Source organism: Micrasema longulum, unplaced genomic scaffold, assembly GCF_059751315.1.
Source record: "Micrasema longulum isolate JH-2025_06_02 unplaced genomic scaffold, ASM5975131v1 h1tg001257l, whole genome shotgun sequence".
Classification (NCBI taxonomy): domain Eukaryota; kingdom Metazoa; phylum Arthropoda; class Insecta; order Trichoptera; family Brachycentridae; genus Micrasema; species Micrasema longulum.
In genome coordinates this window covers 208,963-227,689 of record NW_028278444.1, presented here as the reverse complement: position 1 = coordinate 227,689, position 18,727 = coordinate 208,963, and the positions used below count along the sequence as shown (strand labels likewise).

General features: G+C 31.6%; 1 protein-coding gene across 2 annotated transcripts in view; it reads left to right on the top strand.

The window, feature by feature from the left end:
• LOC148276235 (scavenger receptor class B member 1-like) overlaps positions 1-18,727 on the top strand; it is a 93,823-nt gene that overhangs the window by 55,668 nt on the left and 19,428 nt on the right. Inside the window, exons 2-4 of one of the 2 annotated variants that reach the window (XM_088234541.1) lie at positions 5,519-6,237; positions 15,395-15,505; positions 17,439-17,583. In XM_088234541.1, coding sequence (XP_088090667.1) covers positions 5,694-6,237; positions 15,395-15,505; positions 17,439-17,583 — 800 coding nt within the window. In that variant the 5' untranslated portion in view covers positions 5,519-5,693. The remainder of the gene's footprint in view (positions 1-5,518; positions 6,238-15,394; positions 15,506-17,438; positions 17,584-18,727) is intronic. The other variant, XM_088234542.1, reaches the window with a different exon arrangement.

The window sequence follows — 18,727 nt, the reverse complement described above, 5'->3', positions numbered from 1 at the left end:
ATGTCCGGGCAGATTTACATGTAGAAATACATTTTATTTAATTTTATTCATTTGGATTACCAACAGCTATAATTATCTAATATATAACAATTTCACAAGTAGCATCACAGTAAGTTTAAAAAATCTCCAAAATGAAATAAATAGTAATTTAATGTAAATTCAAAAGAAAATAAAAAACAATATTTTGAGTTTGTCCAAATTTTTGTAAACAAGGACTGCATTCGACTTCCTGGGGAGCTGTTTATATTAACATATTACAACAGAGATGAAGAACATTTAAGAGATTTCCAAAATATTGTTGATAAATTACCTGGTCCATGAAGAAGTATAGAAATTGAAAAAATAATATTTTCAGGCGTTGCCTAGTATGTAGGTGAAATAATTCAATTAGATGAATCTCACCTGCATAAATAAAGGTTTCAGCTCTTTAACTTCACAAACATCAACAGATGAAAGAATTGAAGGAATATAGATGTTTAAATATAGGCAGAATGGTGAATGTTACACAGTGTGTAAAGTGGCCACTTAAACCAGCCATTGACAGGTCATAAGCCCTGTAGATGCCTGGACTTCCATATTACCTTCTCTTAAATGTTCTTCATCTCTGTTGTAATATGTGAAAATAAAAAATACTACGAATTATTTCGAAAGCAAACGCCGTACGTCATTAAGATTATATGCAAATGAATCTATGTTAAATGATTTATTTATTAAATTAAAATTATTAAAAGTTCGCCATAAATATGAATTTTGCCTATAATTAGATGAAACAAGAGGTATGTGAAGAAGAAGGTTATTTCGTAGAACTTTGGAAGGAACATTGATAGAAAGTTTGTATAGTAATTCAGGACAGTCAATTGAACCAGAGGCAATTTTTAGTAAATAAATTATATCCGCTATTTCACGACGTTTTTGCAGAGGCAATAGGTGATGTTTTTTACATATATGAATATACAGGTCGGATTTAAACTCACGTTTCAACCGGAAACACATGAACTTTACGATTTTTTTTTGAATATTTTCAATGCGTGATATCTGCACATTGTACATAAGATTCCATATTTGTGATGCATATTCTAAAATATCATATACATGTTTGTTTTGTCCCAGGCCTCGACCATTGTCCACGTGCAAACTGCGATTTGCAGGACCAAACATTGTCCCGAGACATCGCCACTGAGACGGACAGGCAGGCTATTTATTTATTGATTTACTTATGAGTAGTTTATCACACATTATTTGAGTCATAAGTCTCAACTCCGTTGGACTAAAAGCCTTGTGTCGAGCTGGGACGAGCAATTAGTTGACACAGACACATGAGTACATCATCACAAATATTGTATAGAATCAAAAACATAACAACAATATTTTTTTTAAATATACGGCACATCAACATGGTAAACATGAAACTCAAACATTCGCTATCTCCGCGGAACAATGATAGCCCCCACCACCGCGCGCGGCCAGCCACATTGTTCTCGTGTGAACACGTACGGACAGGACCTTGTGACAATAGCGATAAGCTTTAGGTGAACGTGTCGCTCCCAAAAAAAAATTCCGCTGAAAATGGCGGTAGAATTTTTATTATTTAGTTGTTTTTTAATTTTCTTTTCTTATTTAAAAAAATATATTTGTAAATGTACTTATTTGTTATAGATATCTCTAATTTCTTTTTATTATTATTATTATTATTTTTTATTTTTTTACTTTTATTTACTTTATTATTATTGTTCATCATATTTACATATTTTATTTGCAGTTAACAAAAATTAACTAATTTGAACGACCTCACTGGCTCTCCGAAATTAACCAATGATACAGCGTTGTGATAGATTTCCAGCTTCCGGGAAACCAGCTCACCAATCGAGATAACTCACCGAAGAGAACTTGTGACAAAAATCATAGTGCTAATATATTATTAGCTTAGCACTATGATTTATGATAGCAATATCGTATTACGATGCATTAAATAACAATGCTTTTTACCCTTCCTCTCAACGCAGTGCCGAAATCTATTAGTTTACTATTTCGAATTCGAACATTACCCTGATTTCGTTGTGTTCAAGAGAAGCGTCTGATTTAGCACAACCACAGAAAGGGCATTTCAGGGTTGTCAAAAATGACCTAAAATTTTTATTTTTTTAAAGCAAAAAAAACTGACAAAACACATCATCATTCCCCTTTCCGCACCCAGTGATGCGTAGGGCACTGTATTGGTCAACCAAATGCAGCGCAGTTCACTTACCGGTTACATGAAGGTAAGATGATCAGTTTTACGCTTTAGGTGCCAGTCCAGAAAATTGAAATATTGCAGCAATTTTTGAATATTTCACCTCTACTCTGCCAGGAATTTAACCCAGGACCTCAATAATGGTAGGCGAACGCGTCAATCACTACACAAAGATGTCCGTACGTGTTATTTACTATATGTACCTACTTAACATTTACGCATATTATACTAATCCTTAAAATCAGAGCTTCACTACAAATTTGGTATCAAAGACGCCACTGGGAGGCGAACATATTTCGACTCGATTTCCTTATTCAGGATTTTAACCTGGTTACCATCGAGTCGATAACACTCATTCGGGGTTTTGGTTCTATTTCATACACAGAACTGTATTCTAAGGCAAAGTACTCATAAAATAAAATTACAAATAAAATTTTCTTGCTACTTAGTAGCATAAAAAGTATTTTTGAATTTGTAATTTTTGATTGCCGCTAAAACGGTCCTTACATTGGCCACGCCCCTAAAACGTCACGATTCTTGTTCCTAACCATTCAAATTTTTATGGAACATCGTCACGAATCTTGACGTCACAACTATCAATGCCAAACATGTCGCGTTTTTCTAGTGACATTTTTTTTTACAATTTCTTTTTTAAAGTTATATATCGTGGTTATATAAGTAAAAGTGACTATTTGCAAAAAAATGTCGAAATTGAGATTATTGACTTTTTTACATCGTATTAGCATAATGCTTGACTGGTAAAAATGCCAAGTCAATCCGACACTCTAAAATTCTTAATTATTTGTTATTTTTTATTTATTTTGTATTTCTGTGTTTACTAACCCTTTATGAATTAAAAAAAATCCCAAAAACATAATTTATAGTTATAAAATAAAATAAACTAAAATTCTACCCCCCTCAATGAACGAAACAAAAATATTTACCTGCAAAATTTCATGACAAATTTTACAGGCAAAATTGACTAAGTTTTTCAATTTTTTATTTTATTTAAAAGTGATAATGTTTTTGAAATACGTTTATACTTTACAATAAAGTTGAAAGTACCATACATATAATGTACAATTATCAACCACCTGCTAGAAAAATCTGATCTCTAGAAAAACACTAAAATAGCTTCCCTGCACATTATTGATTTTGTCACTTGGTCAATTTCTCTTGTATGCTCACGATATGAGCACACATCACATTTCTCCACAATATTCATATTGATTTTGAAAATACAATGAATTATTTTTAAACCAATTCATATATTTTTATCGGTATTCGTAGTATGTAATATTTCCCTATTAACACTTGAAAAACTTACTACTATGCTCTAGTTTTTATAAATTTATTGATATCATTCTAACTTTGCTAGAATTCCACTCGTCCATGCGCTTTGTAGCTGCACGATGATTGGTTATCTAGCTTTCATATACCAACTTAAAAATACCTAAATTTTATAAATGGGGTCTAGAATTCCAATCGTCTATGCGCTTAGTAGCTGCAAGACGTGTTGTAATCTTACTCCTTTTTATTATTCATATTATTTTTATTTATTTTTTAGTATCATTAATACACTAAATTTATTTGTCAATTTTTAAAATGTGTAAATGGGGGCTAAATTTCTAACTGTCTATGCGCTCTGTAGCTGCAAGACGTCCTGTAATCTAGCTTCTATCTGTTTTAATTTTTTATTGATCTTAATTGAAAACGAGGAACTAGAATCCCAACCGTCCATGCGCTCTGTAGCTGCAAGACGTACTGGGATATTTATTAATTGTACAGCGCCCTTGAGGTGATTTTCACAAAAATGGCGCTGTATAAATTATCCAACTATATATATATATATTTTACAAGAAACTGCGCAAGATTTCATACGATTTTCTGAACCATGTAAGAGTTGTAAAAGGTCGTTTTGATGACCCTGTTATTTTAACCGTTAACCAATCACGTAATCGATATTATTTAATACTTGGGTACCTTTAAGAATTATTAGGAAATGTTCATCATTTGCTATGCTAATATCGCCATATTGACTATGGCCGAAGGTGCGTTTAAGGCCGACTTTCCCACGCACGAACCTCTGAGCACCGACTTGCCCAATTCCATCAAACCTTTATAGAATCTAGCACCTATTATATAAATCAATTTTTCTTGGCCTGGCACAATTTTGACAAATAATTTCAGCTGTTTTCTTTACACAGTAATTATACAGACCGGTTTCAGAACATAACTGTGCTAGTAACCGACTGAAACAAGATTTTCACCCGAAATTGAAACCGAAATTTATCTAAATAAGTTAAAAGTCACGTCAAAACGCACATAATTAGACGGTTTTATTGTAAAGCCTTACGAGTTCATTAACCAAAAGTGTTGAATAAGAACTTTAACTTATCAACTATAAAAGAATTACAACAATAAAAACGAGAAAGATCTTAAAACTACTAACTATAGTCAGTTTTTATTTTTTATCAACAATGTTTTGAGGTTGTTTGAGTTTTTGTAGGGGTTGAATCCACTCCTTGTCTACAAAAATTTAGACAAACATAAATCACTTTTATCTCGCTTATTTACATACAAAATACGTTTAAGCTCTTTAACTTCACGAACGTCAACATATGGAAGAATCGAAGGAATATAGATTATCAAATATAGACAGAATAGTGAATGATACAGAGTGTGTAAGTGGCCATTTAAACCAGCCAATGACAGGTCATAAGGCCTGTAGGTGCCAAGACTTCTATATTACCTTCTCTCAAATGTTTTTCATCTCTGTTGTAATATTTTAATATTAAAATCTTCCCAGGGAGTTGAATCCAGTTCTTATCTACAATAATTTGAACAAACTCAAATGATTGTTGATTAAACCAGCTAGTCAAAAAAAGAAGTATACAAATCATAAATATTTTCAAGCGTCGCCTGGTATGTAGGTGAAATAATTCAGTCAGAATCTCACTCGCATCAATAAAGGTTTCAGCTGTTTACCTTCACAAATATCAACGGATGGAAGAATTGAAGGAATACGGCAGAATGGTGAATCTTACACAGTGTGTAAAGTGGCCGCTTAAACCAGCCAACGACAGGTTAAATAAGCCCTGTAAATGCCTAGACACCTATATATTTCCTTCAACGTTCTTTATCTCTGTTGTAATATAATTAAATAAAAATCAATTCTCCGTTTGTTATTTCATCGTGCCGTGTGGACTTTAAAATAAAATAAATAAATATGTTTGTATAAGTACGGTTTATATTTTAATATAATATTACTTTTTCTGTCTATTTCAGATACAACGGGTCTCGATAGATCAAATCATTCGTAAATACGATCGATAACCTTCATAAAATGATGTAAAACAATCAGAAAAGCTGAGTAAGGAAAGGAGCCTTGGTCAGTTCAGATTTAATCATCTTTCGTCGATGAATCTGTTGGCCTAAGAATAAACTGCTCCAGTAGCTAAAAATGGACTTAGAAAACTATAAAAAATCAAAGAAAATACAATTTCAAAAAATAAAACGCAAAGAAAGTGAAGAATTGACTCCTGCGGACGATGTCAAAGCTACATTCAAAAGTATAGAAGATTTTAAAGTAAGTGAAATAGTGAAAAATGATTTGGAATCAAAAAATTCAGGGGAACTAGTCGAATGTGAAAAGATTGATGATATTTCTTTTAAATCAGACGAACCTACGAGTTTCCAAAATGAAAATTTGGAATTTAATACTGATAATGAATCGCAGCAATGCCCAGACTTACAGAGTTCGAACGAACTTCTCGAAAATGAATCTCAAGACCAGGAAGATGGCTTGTTGAAGAGGGTAATGGATGTGTCCAGAAAAAGGCAAAACGAAGAAGAAATACCGTTGAAGGACAGAGAAGAAACGAATGTGGAGAGGAGTGTAATAAATGTGAATAAAGTAGTTAGTAATGGTCAAGTTTTAACAACATCGGCGTCCAATTTGTCGAGAGGCGAATCAAAAAAACCTTCGAAGTGTGGATTTTGTTGCGGTGAGTACCAATTTATTATTCATATATTTTTTGAAAGCGGCACAACATTTAAAAGTTCTTAAGAGGATACATGCAAACTTTGAAACCAAACCTCGGAAGATTTGGAGGATGTATCGGTTTATCATCATCGTTTCATCATTCTTTTTTCGCCCCTAATGATGCATAGGGCGAAAGGGGAATGATGATGAAATAAATTATAATTATTATAATCGATAAAAATATAAAATGGTAGGAGAAAAAAAAAATATTGTAAATAGAATGAGAAAACTCAAATAGGCATTTATTAGATTAAGTAATATATTAACCATTAAAATTTTTAAATCAATTAAAATGTGATTTTTCTCAAGCCTGGGTGCTCTCTGATGTAATTCACCACTTTAATTAGGCCTCCTGGCCTGTTGTGGTGCAAAAAAAATGTAATGTAAAAAATTTAAAGGTGTTTTTAGGCTATCATGATACGCAAAATAGATTTTTAATACGTAAAATGACGCTTTTGTCCTCATAATTTTATTCTCTTATTTATTGTACACTTTACTTAATAACTTTTATCGATATTTATGATTAAAATGAAAATGGTTTCTGGTTAAAATTTATGACGTATTTAAATTTTTACATCAACCGCAAGGACGGTAGAATAATAGTCTTCATACAAAAAATGGCATGTCCTCGATCAAAAGGAAGAGTTAATAGATTTATCGATATTAGTCGATGTACACGTTTATTCTTAACACTACTTAACGATTCGAGAATACTGCTCATTAAAAATTCCACGGCTTAGTCCAAAGTTTAATTATTATTTTGTTTTTTTTAAATCCAAATCGAATGGTAAATAAGATTATTTTTATTTTAAAATTTAGGTGAAATGCGGAATCAGCCTTTTATTTTATTTTATTTTATTTGGGATTTTTACAGCTATTACATAAACAAAATAATTAGAAAAATCTTAACAATACTAAAGCCAATTAAAAAAATCCACTGTAAATATAATGACACATAATATATAAGAAAAGAAGTTTAGTAATTGTATTTGTGTGACGTTTGTATTCATGTGTATGTGAAATGTGTGAATGAATGAGAGAGAGGATACATGTGCGTGTGGGAATGAATGAGGGAGAGGGTGCGTGTGTGTGGGTGCGTAAGTATGAAAAAAATAATTGTTTAAAACTTGTAAATTGTATTATAAATGGTACAATAAAGAGCTTAGTAAAAAGTTAGAAACCTTTTTGTTAAAATTCAAATGACGAAATGATATTTCGAATGGATATATGAGAATGGATACACAAAAAAATGAAAGTATGATGTTTTTTTTGTGTTTAAAAAAAGGTTATTTTTTAATGTTTAAAAACAACATTCGCTTTTTATTGATGATAATCAGATTCTTTCCTTATATTCCTTGTAATTTATTCCCATTTAATTATTTTTACTGGATTTTTGGTAATACTAAAATAATATTAACTGACATTGAATACATATTTGAAAATCGCATTCATGATTTAAGTGCACCCCTGTTGGTAGAAGAGCGATTTTGACATTTGCAAATAGAATTCCGTATTTAAAAATCAATTATTGGGAATTCAACCATTAATAAGTACCTAGGTACCTAATTAAATTCCATATTTGAATACTAATTTTTAGTTTTAGAATCAATCATAAACAAGTACCTTGGTACCTACTTATCAATGACAAATATTTTTCAAAGCTAAGAGCAGGCAAGCCAACGTTCGGGCAGAACGTCTGTCGGGTCCGCTAGTGATAGATAAATATTCAAATTGACGGGTACTTATTTTACCTATAACTAGTTGTATTATAAACAATGTCATTTCGTCACGAATATTGGATAAATAAGCCCCTAGCAGATTCAATTCGTGTTGATGTAAATTATGTAGGCGCGAAATATAATCAGCTTATTAGAAACGCTTAGCTTAACCTTTCTGAGCCTAAGCGTTAAAAAAAATTCGTGAGTTCCTAGAATACGTCATAATGATTTTCATGGTAGTATTTATAAAACTGTTTTATAATATTTTGAGTTTTCTGCAAAATTTATACGTTTTTTCATAAAATACTGTTGCGAAAAGATGCTAAGCTTATAACCGATTCATATCATTAATTGTAGTGCTTTCACACTTATAGATTACGCAGACAGGGTATAGTCTAAGCTTATAACCGAGTTACACAGTTTAAACCGGCGCTGTGCCAGCGGGTACCCTGCAAGACATCGGACCCTCCCATGCTATATAACATCCCGCTTCTCTCGCTGCTACACGTTGAATAACACTGACCTAAAGTCAGCCGGAAGGTACAGCGGAAAATTGGAAGGGGGCATGTAAAATCTAACGCATGAAACCCGGATTTGTGTTGTTATCGCTGGAAATAAGTAACCAAATAGCAACAAGTAATTTACCATACAACATATAATATGTATTTTGCAGAAAACAGCCAAATCTAATATTGAATGATACCCTATTAAAACTTTGAATATATTAGGTGAAATTCTGTATTAAAACATATTTTTTATTGCAGGTATTTTTAAATTAATGAATATGAAGTCTATGTCAAATCTAAAATATGTTATATGCAACAACTATACGGAACCGTAAACCAAAATGACATAAACAGGCTACAACGACAGTAAAATAAAATATTGAAGCTAATATAACGCCCTTGAACCTGTAGCAATTGCACATAAATCTTTAATCCGAGTCATCTTAAAAAAAACATTTCGCTATCCAAGTGACTTGCTCTTCAAAGAATTCAGAGTACTGAATATTATTCAACAGTATATATTGAGAACGGTAGTGGTTACACATATAAAGAGAGACATTTACCCGAGCGTCAACCACAACCATAATACAAGATACTCTAATAGGGATCTGATACTAAGTGAAGGGGTCAACACTGTTCTGGCATCGAGACAACACTATAACGTCGGCAAAAAGGTCAATAACCTTTTGCCAGAATCGTGGAAAGACGGGAGTGTTGTCAAGTTACGGAAGGTGTTGACCTCGCTCTTTCATGACATTGGTCGTAGGGAGTCAGAAAATTTGATGCATGCCACGGATTGGAGAACCTTACTGGATGTCAAAAATAAAATATAAAAAATAAGGAATAATTAAAAAAATATATATTTATAGATGACAACCATGAAGTTTCGCATAAATAAATTGTCTATGTTTTTATGAATGTATGTATGTGTAGGCGCATAGGTGTATGTACGTGTGTGTGTATGTACATGTGTATATATGTGTATATTTATATATACATGTGTGTATATATGTGTATGTCTGTATGTATATGAATCAAAATGTGTATCCAAATAAGTTTATATTTTGTTTGTCTGTGCTCTATATTAATTTGTTAACTATTATAATATATAAAAATGTAATTGCCTAGCTTGGAACGGGGTATGTACCCTTGTTAGCTGGGCAAAGTGAATATGGAATTGTATTTTGATAAAGAGTGTGAATAAATAAATAAAATAAAATAAAATAAGATAAATAATATACGACCTTATCTAACACCAACTAAAGAACTCTTTAAAAAAAATAAACAATTCATTGTGAATTAACTTTTTAAACTAGAATCTTTAAAATTTATTCATAAGTTAGCCACTAATATTATTGTAGACAAAAAACTAAAACTTGAAAAAAAAATGTAATAAACATGGACATAATACAAGAATATTAGAACAATACCACATAACAAATTCCAAAAGAAGACAAGGACAATCGAGACTAAAATTATACGATAAACTACCAGACAAAACTAAACAAAAGACTCAAACAAACTTTTCAAAAGGCCTTAAAAATATAATTATCAACAACAGAGTATAAATAAAAACGAACTATAAATAAAATTGAAAGGGTTGTGGTCCTGTGGCTAGTGTCTCAGACTCACGGACCAAAGGTCCGTGGTTCGAATTCCACTCTACCCCAACTTCATTCCCATTTTCCAATTGTAAGTTATTTACAACTCGTTGAAAATGGCCCTCAAAATCAAGAGTTGGGTAAATCATAAAAACACAAATATTTCTTTTCTCAAAAAAAAATTTATTTTTTTTGCAAAATGGTAATAATCCGTAAGGGTTAAAAAATAAATTTCAAATATTTTTTTTTTTAAAACTTGAGTATTTTCACTTTAATTTATTGAAGAGAACTAGATTTCCAGAGGCATTATTAATCTTTCTATCAGCATCTGTACTGTAAGATTTTACTAGTGTTGTTTGGTGTTTTCTGCAAAATGAGACATGTTTATTACAGAAGGTGATTATTAACGTTTTTTGTATGAAAGCGGCCTGGCTGTTTCTATCAGAACATAGAATTGACCCTTCTGCACCCGATAACATTAAATTAGATAATTTCTACTCAGTTTTTCAGGCTGAACTACTCGCAATACAAGAAGCTCTCGAATAGTTATTGAAAAAAACCACCAGAGAGATAGGTTATTGCAAAAATATTAACAGATTGTCGTTCGGGCGTTCAAGCTATAGCGGATACTCAGTCGGTAAATCCATTAATTGTAGATATTCAGAGTAAAATTAAGCATCTAAAAATAAGAGGGATGATCATTCAAATATGCTGGATTAGAGGACATGCTGGTATCGTGAGAAATGAGAGAGCGGATGAACGAGCAAGAGCCGCAACTTGTAAATGAACGGCGCCTTTCTTCTCAGAATTTCCCCTTAGCTTTGCTAAACGCTGTATAAAACAAAATACGCAGCAGCGTTGGGAGGATCATTACCGCGCTTCTTCTACAGGTCAAATCACTAAAATGTTTTTCCCAACGCTGGCTGATGCAGCAAACTTCCGTCATCATCACCAAAGTACTTTCAAAACGACCCAAATTTTTACCGGACACGGAGCTACGAGAAGTTATCTATATAGGTTTAAATTAAGGAATGACTATTGTCCATGCGATGATATTTCTTCACAGAGTATCGAACATCTGTTATTTCAGTGCCCATTTTTCAGTTTGCAACGCCATAATCTTGAAGCAGAATGCAGGAAAGATGGAATATCCTTAACACTTTGTATCCCGGAGCCGTGTAAACACATGATTATATAATCACGCGTTGCGTCCCGGTCCCGTGTTTTCACGTGGTTTACCAGCTGTCTAAAAATGTGCATTTTATTGACATCTAGTGACTTTTAATAGTATTTTTTCGCTGCTGGTAAACCACGTGAAAACACGGGACCAAGACACAACGCATGATTATTATAATCACGTGTTTACACGGCTCCAGGATGCAAAGCACAAAAAAAGGAGTGAGGCCCTGTATATGTGCGAACATTGCAATGCGCAATGTGGCTCTTCATAAAGGCCAATGTTGGCAAAACTCCCATACAAAAATTACTTATTTAATTATTTCAAATAAATCTGAGAAGTTTCGATTGATTTAACCCAGTATTTTCATAATTATGACACTTTTAAGAAACCCTTCACAAAGCATGAAATTTCACAAAAACGGGCCGGGCACAGGGTAAATTCTATGTGTATTCGACCAGTGCTTAAAATGTTAACAGATATCCACACTGTAGTTAAAAGTAGTTATCACGCGCCATTGTTCTTGAACTTTGCAACAATGGTGATTGGACTCATAAAGGTAATAAACCAAAATCAGTGATCGAACATCCCATTTCTAAGACAAACAAAAACGATTTTCCGAGTGCCTTAGCCTTGTACATGACACGTAAGGCTACTAAATACAAGGGTCCAAATATTTATGAAAAATAAAAAATAAAAACACTAATATCTTATTTTTTCAAAATTGTGGACTGGCTGCTTTCTGCATCACTACGTTCAATTATTCTAAGATGCAGATTTAGTCATACATAGTAACATAATACTTTTTATTTACATAATTTCTCACATTTTTCAATATCAATAGATTATTCATTTTACATTCGTGTGAAAATAATCATGAATCTACCGGTTTTTTTCCCATTGTACGAAGTACTATGAAGGTAATTTAAAGTGATTTTATCACGATGATTAAATGTGACATAACTAACAATTCTTCATACATTATTCATTAATAAACCACAAATCTCAGTGTTGTCTGTGTCCGGGCGGATGAACAATACTGTTTAATGATTTTTCAGTCTAGGCCAAATTAGTGACGTATAATTAAATCGACACGCTACAAGCGCATAGTAAATACTTTTTAATTTTTGTACTTCTCGGACCATTTGGGTTAAGGCTGTAGTCTGATAAAAAGTAAGGAAATTATACGGTTTTGCTATTTTAAAACGCCGTTCTTTTAAAATCTCACCATTAAAAAGGTTAAGAAAATAAACATTAGATAAATAATATCGTTTTCTTAGGTATTTCTGATTTAAATATGCTTAAATGTTTTATATAACTTAAATGTAATTATTTTTCGACCGGCGGATTACGCCTGTTGAAATTTAGATTAAGGCTGTAGTCGGGTAAAACGAACGCAAAATTAGGAAATCATTCGATTTTGCCATTTTAAAACGAATGTTTTTTTTTAATCGTGCAATAATAATATTTAAAAAAAATAGATAAAAACAATATTTTTAAAGGTATTTCTTGTACAAAATATACTTAAAAGTTTTATGTATGTAACTAAAATATAATTACTTTCCGACTTTTCCGACAAAAAAAAGACCGGCAGATTACGCCATTTCAAATTTAGACTAAACTTAGGTATCTGGGATCTTAATAAAGACTTAGTATTGAATAAAAATTTTTCATAATAATTTGAAGATAATACGTTTAACATAAAAGTAGCAGCGTCCAAATTTCAATTATTTGTTTTTGAAAAAAAATACAAGCATTTTAAATCACATACATTTTTGTAACATTTTCCTTTATTTCTACTTAAAATTATGTCTTCGGTAATACTTTTAAAAAAATTGAAATGCTTTAGTTGAAACCTTTTTTTATAGGATTTTATTACCTTTTTTTTAAAAACAAGATAATTCTGGTTGTAATATTCAATTTAAAACAATATCTTGTTGACTTTTTCGTGACTTTCAGACCAGCCCTTTCGAAAGACCTTAGGTACATTGGTAAAGGAAAATGCCAATATTCCGGATAACATTTTTTTTTACTTGATGTAGAATTGATAATATCAAAATAATGATTTACGATTTGGCATTTGGATTTACGAGTTTATCAAATATTCTATTAATTCTTAAAAATTGAACACACATCGCAATGGAAAAAATACATTATGAACAACATGTGTGTAGCAGATAAGTAAGCTCTCAAAAAGTAAACATATTCGGGTTGGCTTCAAAAAAGATTATTTTTTTTGGGTTTTCCAAAATTATGATTTAATGATTTTATGAACGAAAATCGTTGTATTGAAGGGGTTTTTATTGTTTACAATAAGCAAGTACTTTAATTAAGTAATTTAGTATCGACTATTTTTTCTCAGGATAATTCTTGGAGCTTTTTTGTAATGTGTGGGAAATCAATGTATTTATTTTATTTTATTTATTTACTTAAGATAGTTAATATTACATTGTATATCAACTAATATATTTACAATTATAACAAATACTTATTAAATATTTCTTACATAAGTACATTATTACAATAAACATAACATTTTTTTTAAATCCGTAAGTTTTCTTTCATTCTTCATACTTTCAGGCATCTCATCATACAGTTTTAACCCTTTATACATTAAGCTATTTTGTGATTTTGTTTTTTTCTTAAGTGGTAGTCTTATCCTATTTCTATTTCTTGTCCTATATTTATGTACATTTCTATTTAATATAATTTCACTTATAAAATACTTTGGCATGAGGTTATTAAACACTTTATATATAAATACAAATACATTATACAACGGTTATGACATGGTTACAAATGATAAAAATCAGGCGGGAGAGTAAATCTGAGTCAAGTATAATTGATAAGATTAAAAAAAAGGTATCTGTGATGGTTTGGACATGTAGAACGAATGGACGACGAAAGAATGTTAAAACAAGTATATGATGAACGACAACGTGCGTCAAGGACGACCAAGGAAGACGTGGCATGATCAGATAAACCAAAATCTCAAGTCTGGCCATGTCAAAAGCAGGCAGAACCGAAGGGCTGTATGACAAGATGTATGAATGTGGAAGAAGCTAGAAATGTATGCCAGGATGGGCGTCTGTGGCGTCCAGTCTCTCTGCCTACCCCTAAAAGGAAATGGCGTGATGGTAGTAGTAGTAATAGTATTTCGAAATATGGGTATTTTCCTCTACTCAAAACAATAAAGACAAAGTATGTAATTTTAAAAAATCTCACTATTTTAAGATAATAAATTAAACAGGAACAACAGAAAAGCTAATTAAAAAAAAACCTAAATTTTGTTTTCTAAAATAAAATAGAAGTATCTTATCAAGCAACAAATTTTATGATATATTTGTAAGTTTTAGGTTAAGTATTATAATCATTTATTTATTTAACTTTTTGAACACAATGTTATTTTTACTTTGGCGGGCTTATTGCCAAATGGCAATTTCTTCCAACCAACCAATAAAATAAAAGTTTTATTTTTATAATTCAAGTAACAGAACATATTCAAAAGAAAATCAATATTAAAAATCTAAAGATATATTAAAATCGAAATAAACGTATTTGTTTACAAATTACCTTAAATCAAAACTATTACTCAATGGGAAAAGGGAATAAAGAGGAAAAAGGAAAAAGGAAAGGAGGAGAGATTAAGGAAGAGAAAGAAGATGTTTCTTTAGACGTGATTTAAATAGAGATAATGTAGTAACATATTTGATGGTGGATGGGAGATGATTTCACAGTCGAGCCGCATGGACACTTTATGAGTTAGAGAAGAAAGAGGAATTGTGGATGGGTATTAAAGAGTGCCTTGAGAATTAGAACGAAGAGGTAAACCATGAACTGATAAGCGTTGAAATTTTTCACGCAGGTATATACGAGCGTTAGGACTATGAAGTACATTGAACAGAAGTGAGAGGGAGTGATAGTCTCTCCGCTGTCTAATTTTGAGGCAATTCAGTTGCCTACGATAATCAGAAATGTGGTCATATTTCCTAACACCAAAAATGAACCCCATGCATGTATTCTGAAGTCGTTCAAGTTTAATCATGTCTGTAATAATAGCGTATTTAATCGGATGAATGTTTTTACAATGAAAAACAATATTTTATTATGATTTCAGGTCCTGTAATGAAATGCGTGCTGGGTACACTGTGTCTCGTAATTGGCATCGTGACAATAATTTGGACTCCATACGAATTCCTTATGAAAGAGCGGCTCAGGATGACTCCCGGTGAGTAGTTTTCCACTATCATATACAGGTGGCCGGAGAACTGACGTCTAAAGATTAAATTGTTCCTAGAAGCTAAACTTTTAGACCTAAGACACATATACCTTTTTTATGTACCAACTTGTAAAAGCAATTATACCTCGAATTCATTCATTAGACGTACCTTTAGAAATTATAACGGACTCAGTATTGATGTAGACATTTTTAACTGCACGTTGCATTTGTACAGAAAATTTCTTCATGGGGTCGATTATTTGGGATAGTTGCTGAATGTACATCTTGAGTGGTTTATGCTATGTATATGTGCCGCATGTAATGTATATGTTTGTGTATGTTTTATATGTGCGTTCATGTGTGTGCGTGGATGGCTCGGAGTGTGCATTCGGTATTTTTATTTATTTTAATTTATTACCTCCATGGAAAACGCAAATGTCAACAATTATCCTTTTTTCACTTAAAATTCTTATTTATTTTTTGTCACATTTAATGTTTATATCTTTTTAATTTATGAAAACTTAATTGGTCTTTTTATGTTAAAAAATTGTTGTTTTTAGTACTTATTTTGTATGACTGTATGTTTTCTAAATAAAATAAAATAAAATAAAATAAATAAATACCGTTTTCAATGTTTAAAATATATATTTAAGAACCAAAATTTATTTACAAGTAATTCAAATAGATCAAGTCAAAGAAGGAATCGTGTGTTAGAAATACCACATTGTAAAACGAGGCTCGCACAGAGACATGCATATTTTATAGGCCCAAAAATTTTTAATTCCTTTTTACTGATAATATTTCATTGATTACAAACTTTCAAAATTTTCCTTCTTTTAAAAAATATGCACTATCCCGGATTCAAACTAAAGATACGAAATCTTTTTTTTCTATGATTTATTTTGTTGCCCTTTAATAATAAGGAATATTTTTGTGATTTTTAAAATATTTTTTATTTACTTTTTTAATTACCATAAAATCTTTTACAGAATATCTTATTTTTTCTTTCTTGGGTTATACAAATATATTATAACTGTCCATTATTTATTAAAGGAGCAAAAATTCATTAACATTTTCTTGTATACCCACGAACAGGCCATGCCTTTGTGGGATTTTTTGTTTACTATTTTTACTATTAATATGTATTTCATTGGTATGTTATTATGCTTCATTTTTTTAATACTCTGTTTTATCATTTTTGTTTATTGTAAAACAAACGAATAAATTTAAATAAAAAAAAATCTAAATAAATATTGTCAATTTTGTAATCAATGGAGATAGATTTTTTAACTAACAAATTACATTTTTTAAATATTTAACATTAGGTTTAGTGATTTTTGCTTGAGTGGCTACGATATGTAAAATACTTTCTGTTTCCAGGCGGATGATAAATAAAGTTACGCGTGTGAAATAGAACCAAGCTTATTACACAAAGGTACCATTACGAAGCTGACTTATTTCCAGACAATAGGGAAATATTTTTTTTAACGTTTTTAAAGTAATAAAGTATGAAATAAAAACAGTCGCGTAAATTTTTTTATTTTTAAATTTGTAATTTTGAATTCCCGCATAGCGGTCATTCCATTGGCCACGCCCCTAATACGTCGCGATTCATGTTTATTTGTTTCTGGCCATTGAAGAATCTTGACGTCACAACAACCAAGGCCAAACACGTCGCGTTTTTCTACGACCGTATTTTTACTGAATTTCTTTTATACATTTACGTATGAAAATTTAATTAATTATTCGAAATCCATTTCATATCTTTTTTACGGTATTCGTAGTATGTGATATTTTCCCATTTCCTTTTGCTGGGAGTAGACATACGGTGGAAAGCACTCGTCAGGGGTTCTGGTTCTATTACACACTTCACACACATAACTGTTTCCTTTATTCGCGCGGACACAGACAATATTATAATCATATTATTTATTTTCCATAGGATTACCAGCGTTTGACTGGTGGCTCAAACCCCCCGATGCTGTGTTTATGAAGATCACTTTGTTCAATGTCACTAATGGAGAAAGATTTCTGGCAGGAGCCGACTCCAAATTAGAGCTGGCGGAGTATGGACCAATCACATATTTGTAAGTTAATGGATTTATTTGATTACTTTGAGTTATTTTACTGTTTGTACAATATTATTGCAAGTTAACTGGCTTGTTTGCAAACAGCAATTTCTTCAAACCAAACAATAAAATTAATGGAATCATACATGTTGCGCCCTGAGCCCTCAAAATTGAAACACTTAACTGATGCCCAACGCATATTTAGTCGTTTTTTTTATTTATTTTAGTCTTTTTAGTTTTTAATTTTGCTATTTTGGGCCCTTGTGAGGTGCCACGATTCGCATCCGTAGAGGAGAATAGGTGTTATGCAAGCGTTATATAGGCGGCATTTGGTTTTTACTGAGTAAATATCCGCTCTACAGACATCCTTTATACAGTTGAGTGAGGCGCCCGCTACTCCTAACCGCACTCCCAGTTCTTTTAGAAAGCTGCCGTTAAATATATACTCCCATGTAGCTCAATTACAAATAAATATTTACGTGCTTAAAAACATGCTAAGCATTTGAGCGATCACAATGAACAATGATGAACATGCTTAAGTTATCGCAGTCATAAGTCGACGCGTGTGTAATGTCTAAGTCAACGTTCGTGTCGGCTTGTTTTTGTTTTCCTCGTAAATAAAACAGTTCACTGGCAAAAAATCGGCGTTTACTATAAAAATAATACAATATATTGCATTTGAAAAATAGTAAGGAGTATCTAATACAAAAAAGTGGAAATTAAATTACAATTACTATGGCGACTGCTTTTCTTGACATTTGGCTCGCCAACCGCCGGCTAAATGAAATAAATAGCGTGATAAATAATAAATAAATATATAAAAATAGCAGTTTTGGAATATTTTCCATATTTACACCGGTGAAATTCAAATATGTTATTGCGCAGCAGGATTATACGTCGCGAAACGAAATTATTTTGACGTTTAATATTAGGCGTTCACGGATGTTCATTGGGATCGCGAATACGATGAACAACCATGGTGAGAAATTGTTATCACGTCGCTTATTAGCACGTCGATGGTTATTTATGATTAAACAACGGCATTTGAAACTCGATCCTTTCGATGATTTGGTTTGATAGTCAGGGGATTTTGAGTATCAAGGCACGAAGTATTACTCAGTACATGGGTTTTAGCAATATGATTTTTTAAACCCATGCATGC